This window comes from Fukomys damarensis, unplaced genomic scaffold (genome assembly GCF_012274545.1).
Source record: "Fukomys damarensis isolate Sample0158 unplaced genomic scaffold, DMR_v1.0_HiC HiC_scaffold_36, whole genome shotgun sequence".
NCBI classification, from domain to species: Eukaryota; Metazoa; Chordata; class Mammalia; order Rodentia; family Bathyergidae; genus Fukomys; species Fukomys damarensis.
Window position 1 is genome coordinate 48,243,110 of NW_022900948.1, and position 6,367 is coordinate 48,249,476.

General features: G+C 65.0%; 1 protein-coding gene across 1 annotated transcript in view; it reads left to right on the plus strand.

Moving 5' to 3' along the window:
- Kcnt1 (potassium sodium-activated channel subfamily T member 1) overlaps nt 1-6,367 on the plus strand; it is a 50,586-nt gene that overhangs the window by 32,658 nt on the left and 11,561 nt on the right. The window contains 10 exon segments of the mRNA XM_033759003.1: nt 1-65; nt 458-552; nt 915-1,095; nt 3,868-4,032; nt 4,110-4,246; nt 5,141-5,204; nt 5,284-5,392; nt 5,695-5,803; nt 5,921-6,070; nt 6,159-6,365. The exon segment at nt 1-65 is cut by the window's left edge and continues 5 nt beyond it. Of these exon segments, the coding sequence (XP_033614894.1) occupies nt 1-65; nt 458-552; nt 915-1,095; nt 3,868-4,032; nt 4,110-4,246; nt 5,141-5,204; nt 5,284-5,392; nt 5,695-5,803; nt 5,921-6,070; nt 6,159-6,365 (1,282 nt within the window).

The window sequence follows — 6,367 nt, forward strand, 5'->3', positions numbered from 1 at the left end:
GGAACCTTTTCATCCCCGTTTTCCTCAACTGCTGGCTCGCCAAGCACGCGCTGGAGAACATGATCGTAAGCCAGCGCCTGTCACTCCTTCGCCCTCCTCTCTCCCGGAAGGAGCTTTTCCTGTGCTGGAGAGAAAGGGCTGGGAGGGGCAGGAAGAGAGGGCAGGACCCCTTGTGGCCGAGCCACAGACGCCAGGGCCATGAGAGCTGGCCACAGGTGTGCGCTCTGCTGCATGTCCAAGCCGGGCCCGTGTTCCCTGGAGATGGCAGCCCGGGGTCCCCACTCGGAGACCCAGACAGCCTGGCTGCACAGTGAAGGGGAGGCTGGGGCTGGCGGCGGGGGTCCTGGGAGAGGATGCTGAGGTTGGGCTGCCCTGGGTCCTCACCGTCTGCTTCCCAGCATCCCCCTGTGCACCTGTGAGGGATCCTGGCACTGTCCCCAACACCGTGTCCCCGCAGAATGATTTCCACCGCGCCATCCTGCGGACGCAGTCGGCCATGTTCAACCAGGTCCTCATCCTCTTCTGCACTTTGCTCTGCCTGGTCTTCACGGGGTGAGTGCCAGGCAGTGGGCACCAGGCCGCAGGAACAGCCCGCTCGGCAGGCACAGGCCAGGGCAGTACAGGTTGGCGTTCAGGGCCCTCATGGGGCCGAGGCTGTGAGGTGGGTGAAGGACAGAGCAGCAGAGGGAGCTGAGGCCCACGTCCAGGCTGACTCAGGGCCATTCCGTGGCCAAGGGAGGGGCCCAAGGGAGTCAGCTGGTACCCGGTTGGCAGGGCTGGGGGCTGGGAGCCAAGTCCCAAGTGGTCCCCAGGCTGAATTCAGACCTAGGGTCAGGACCGCGTGTGGGCAGAGGGCACCAGGCTGGGCTGCGCCCTCTCCTGGCAGCCGTCCTTCACGGGTGCCTCGTCCCCAGGACCTGTGGCATCCAGCACCTGGAGCGTGCTGGCGAGAACCTGGACCTGCTCACCTCCTTCTACTTCTGCATCGTCACCTTCTCCACCGTGGGCTACGGCGACGTCACGCCCAAGATCTGGCCGTCGCAGCTGCTCGTGGTCATCATGATCTGCGTGGCCCTCGTGGTGCTGCCCCTGCAGGTTAGTCCCAGCCCTGCGAGGCCCCCCTTAGCACAGACAGAGGGCGTGGGGACAAGAGGGCACCCGGCGCGCTGCACAGGAACCAGGGGCCCCTGTGAGCAGCATGCTCTCCCCAGGGTCTCTGAGTCTCAGGCACGGTGAGGCTGCTGTGCTGGGAGGAGAGGACAGAGCAGCAGTCCAGGCCTTGCATTCCAGGGACACGGGGCCCCTCAGTGCCAGGTGACCACTCTAGAAGAGGGCAGAGGCACGGGACTGGCAGGGCAGCCACCCTGCTCCCAACCACAGCCAGACATGATGGCAGCTGTCGGGGTCACTGGGCACTCGGAGGGTGGCTCCCACCCTGCCTCTTGCATCTCCTTATCTGCAGCTGGGCAGAGGCTGTGCTGCAGGCTCTCCCGCCCCGGACAGCCAGAGCAGCGGGGACCTCAGCCTGGGGACCTTCGCCTCTGAAATCTGAGGCAGTGTGCAGTGTTGGCAGCTCTCTAAATCCCTGCCAGTGTCTGTGCCGTTTCCCACAAGGCCACGTGCTGTTACCTGCCGTCCAGCCCATTGCCCCCGTTGGCTTCTGGTCTCTGAACGTCTGTGCAGAAAACTGCCGGTGTGCGCCCCGTGCCTGATCTGCTTGTGGGCTCCCCTTCCACAGGGGCTGGAGCGTGTGCGGCCCAACACCCTGACCTTTCCCTTTGCGGGTGTTTCTGCTGGTCTACAAAGACGACCCTTAGCCCTGGTCTCCCGTTTCCTTCCAAAAAGGCATCAGCCCCTCAGAACGGACCCCCTGTGGCGGGGCAGCCACTCCGCCCCGTCCCTCTCCGGCCTGGCTTCCTGACTCTGCCACGTAGTTTCTAATTCACTAGCTGTGGCCCCTCGTGTCCCACACTGCGGCTTTGCGGGAACCCTGTCATCCACATGGACTCGGGGGACCCAGCGGAAGGGAAGTTCCCGGCGCTCCTCGTGTCCTCCCTCTGGCTGCTGGCTCTGCTGGTCAGGGCATTTCCTGTAGATGGCAGCACAGCCCCGAGGAGGCAGGTTCTCTTTCCCGTCCTCGTGCTCTCGAGGTCTCTCTTTCCCTCTTCCTGCCGACCCCAGTGCCCTGCCTCAGGCCGCCCCTGTGGCTGAGGGGTCTCGCCGGGGTAACTGACAGACGGCCACACACCAGGGGCTTGAAATGCAGACCTGGTCCTCCACAGCGCTGAGGGCCACGTGTCCGAAGCCAGGGTCACAGGGTCTGAAGGGGGTGGTCCCAGTGTCCTTGGCTCCATCCTGTCCCCACCCCTGCGAGGACACTTTATCGGAATCGTTCCCAGAACCCACGTGCTGCGTCCGAGCTGATGCCCTCCGTGTCCCCCGCTGTGCCCGTGCCCGAGCCCGGGCCGTGCCCCATTCTGTCCTCTCTGCGGCTCTTCATCTGGGAGCCACAGAGCTGCCACCTCATACCAGGCCCCTCCTCAGGAAACGGGAGAAAGGGCCATGGTGCGATCTCTGTGGCTGTGGGCTTTCCCGCAGTGATGGCCATGCAGGCAGGACTGCTGTGGTTACCCGCACCTTCTCTCTTGTGCCCCTTGGAACACGGCTGCTCACAGCAGAGGTGGGAGCCACAGCGCTCGGCTTCGTGTGCCCCGAAGTCAGGCCAGCCTGGCCAGTTGGGGACGCGCGCGGTCCTCCCAGGGCTGGCAGTCATGGCTGACCTCACCGTGTGGGCAGCTGCCTGTCTTCCTTGTGCCTTGTCAGGGACATGAAGGGCAGGGTCTAGTCACCCACCTGTGCCCCTGAGATGAGGGATGACACACCGATGCCACTCGCGTGCCTTTCTAGGACAGCTGTTGTCAGCTGGAAGCCTCTTTCCGGCTCAGGGCTGGGCTTGTGTGCGTGGCTGTGGGCTGGGAGTCCCCTGGTGCCCCCAATTCCTGATGCCTTCACATGGACATGGAGGCTCTGGGCAGGTGGGAGTCTAGGGGTCACTGCTGAACCCATTCTTTAACTCATTTAGTCCTTGCCACACCCCAGAACCAGGCACGGCTCTGCACTTTGATCGAGGCTCAGAGCCACGCTGCCCACGAGGGGCCCAGGTTGCTGATGGCTGAGCCCACCCCATGCCATCTGCCAGAGGCCTGGCCTTTGGGACCCTACAAGGTCTTGTCACGGAGTCAGGGGATGCCTGGCGGACATTGTGATGGTGGTGCAGGTCCTCCCGTGGGAGTGGTGTTCGTGGTCACCCTTGTGTGACACTGGGAGGGGCCACAGCACACCCATTCAGGTGTGGGCTGGGCAGGCTCAGCGCTGCAAGTGGAAAGGGCTGTGCCCACCCCTCAGGTCCTCGCCTGTCACCCTCAGGCGCAGGCATGGGCCCTGGCGGTCAGCACACCCCTATGGCCCTGAGCCAGTAGGTCGGCAGCCTGACACCTGCTGTGGTCCCACTCTTGGAAAATCCCAGCAGCCATTGGTTTGCTGCCAGGCGAGCCCAGGGTTGATGGGAAGGCGGGGACTCGGGGCTGCCTGGTGTCTGGGTCTGGGCTGGCATCCACTCGCGGCCTTGGCGTCAGAGGCTGGGGTCTGGCCCAGCTCTGTCTCCACTGCTCAGTCCTGGAGGCGGGTGCCCATGCGCCTGTGTGGCCGAGTAAGCACTGTAGACCCACATGGCCGCCTACTGCGCGGGCTCCTGGTCGGGGCGCTGGTCCCTGTCCTCAATCCTGCCAGCTGGCCGGGCTGCATGGGTGTCTGGGCCTCTCTTGGTGCCCGTCCCCGGTGCCCATGCTCAGCCCTTGTCCCCCGCAGTTCGAGGAGCTTGTCTACCTCTGGATGGAGCGGCAGAAATCGGGGGGCAACTACAGCCGCCACCGTGCGCAGACAGAGAAGCATGTGGTCCTGTGCGTGAGCTCCCTCAAGATTGACCTCCTCATGGACTTCCTGAATGAGTTCTACGCCCACCCCCGGCTGCAGGTGAGGCCGGGTGCCCAGACCCGGGGTCCCCTGGAGTCCCACACAGGGGCGAGGCTCTGACCTGCAGCGGCCGGCAGGACTATTACGTGGTCATCCTGTGCCCCACCGAGATGGACATCCAGGTGCGCAGGGTCCTGCAGATCCCCCTGTGGTCTCAGCGGGTCATCTACCTCCAGGGTTCTGCCCTCAAGGACCAGGACCTCATGCGGGCTAAGTAAGTGCAGGCCAGCTGGGCATGGCCCGGGACAGGTGTGGGGCAGGAACAGGCGGGGCCACCCAGGGAGCCCCACCCTGCAGGCGTCCGGGGTTTCCGTGGTGCTCTGGAGCTCAGAATAGATGCGGGGGAGAAGCCACTGCCAGAGTCGGGGAGGGGGTGTAGCTGCGGGTGGATTAGGCTTAGGGGAGCTGACGAGTGACTCAGGTGCTGAGGAGGAGGAAGACGCTGTTCTGGGAACTTTACAGAATTTGCTGACATACCGCCTGGACTCCTGAAAGCCCCGCAGCCCAGTTTTTACTCCTGGGCTGTCTGTCCCTCATTGTGTAGGATGAGAGCCAGCCGGGACACCGGTCAAGGTCCCTCACTGACTCTGAGCCAGGCTCTGGGCTGTAGGCAGGGGCAGCAGTACCCAGCTGGGCAGGGAGGTGCGAGGCCCACATGGGCTGCAGTGGGGCTGGGAGCCATGGGTGCGGTGTGGCCAGGCAGGGGAAGGACAAGCTATGCCCACGGCGAGCCTCAGGCTGATGGGGACTCGGGTGTGGGACCTGGCAGCTGGACAGAGTCCCCAGTGAGATCAGCAGGCCAGGCCAGGGCTCAGCACACAATGAGGTGTGGTCTCAAGGCCCCTCACAGCCTCAGCCCTGGATCCTAGCCCTGATAGCTGGAGGCTAAAGCAGAGGGGATGGACCCCGCCAGAGGGTGGTCAGCAGCCCCACACGGCCCCAGGCTGCCCGGTCATGTGCATCGCTCAGTGCCCAAGCCTCATCCTCCTGAGGGTGTTGGGCAGCCCGGCTGCCCAGAAAGAGCCCAGAGAGGCAGGGAGGGTGCAGATTCAGGCTGCCCTTGCCTCAGCCTCCCCGCCTGGCCACACTGAGCAGCTACTGCCTGCAGGATGGACAACGGGGAGGCCTGTTTCATCCTTAGCAGCAGGAATGAAGTGGACCGCACAGCCGCCGTGAGTGAGGCCCTCCAGGCGTGGAGTGGGGCTCGTGGAGCCTGTGTGGCTCACTTACTGGTACCACCCACCTCCCCAGGACCACCAGACCATCCTGCGAGCCTGGGCCGTGAAGGACTTCGCCCCCAACTGCCCCCTCTACGTGCAGATCCTCAAGCCCGAGAACAAGTTCCATGTCAAGTTCGCAGGTACGCCTGACCTGGAGGCAGGAGCGTGGGGCTGGGGGCTGGGGCTCGGGCCACACAGCCCAGGGGTGCAGGCCGGGGATGGCAGACCCCCATCTTTACCACATCGGCAGCAGGCAGTGTGGTGGGCACCTGCCTGGGCAGAGCCTGCGCTGGCGCCTGGGGGTCAGTGAGCAGGCCAGGTCTCCGTGAGCTCCCGCAGAGCTGGGCCAGAGAGACGCAGAGGCACCTGGAGGCAAGATGTGTGCATCGGGTGGGTCAGGCGGGAGGGCAGGCCGCATGGTGGCCCTGACCGCCTGCCCCAGACCACGTGGTGTGTGAGGAGGAGTGCAAGTACGCCATGCTGGCCCTGAACTGCGTCTGCCCGGCCACGTCCACCCTCATCACCCTGCTGGTGCACACGTCCCGCGGCCAGTGAGTGTCCTCGGGCGTGGCCACCGCCTGTGGGGGGCTTCCCCAGGGAGGTCACGGGGGCAGCAGGAGCTGCCTGGCAGGACGGATGGCAACGTCGCTTACCCCACCCGCCGGCAGGGAGGGACAGGAGTCCCCGGAGCAGTGGCAGCGCATGTACGGGCGCTGCTCAGGCAACGAGGTCTACCACATCCGCATGGGGGACAGCAAGTTTTTCCGCGAGTACGAGGGCAAGAGCTTCACCTACGCGGCCTTCCACGCCCACAAGAAGTAGGTGTGGGCGGGTGGGGTCCCGGGCCAGGGAGGAGACTGCAGAGGCCCATGTGCCAAGCGGCTGCGGCCGTTCTGCCGTGCCCAGGTACGGCGTGTGCCTCATCGGGCTGAAGCGCGAGGACAGCAAGAGCATCCTGCTGAACCCAGGCCCGCGCCACATCCTGGCCGCCTCAGACACTTGCTTCTACATCAACATCACCAAGGAGGAGAACTCGGCCTTCATCTTCAAGCAGGAGGAGAGGCAGAAGCAGCGCGGCCTCACGGGCCAGGGGCTCTACCAGGGGCCCTCGCGCC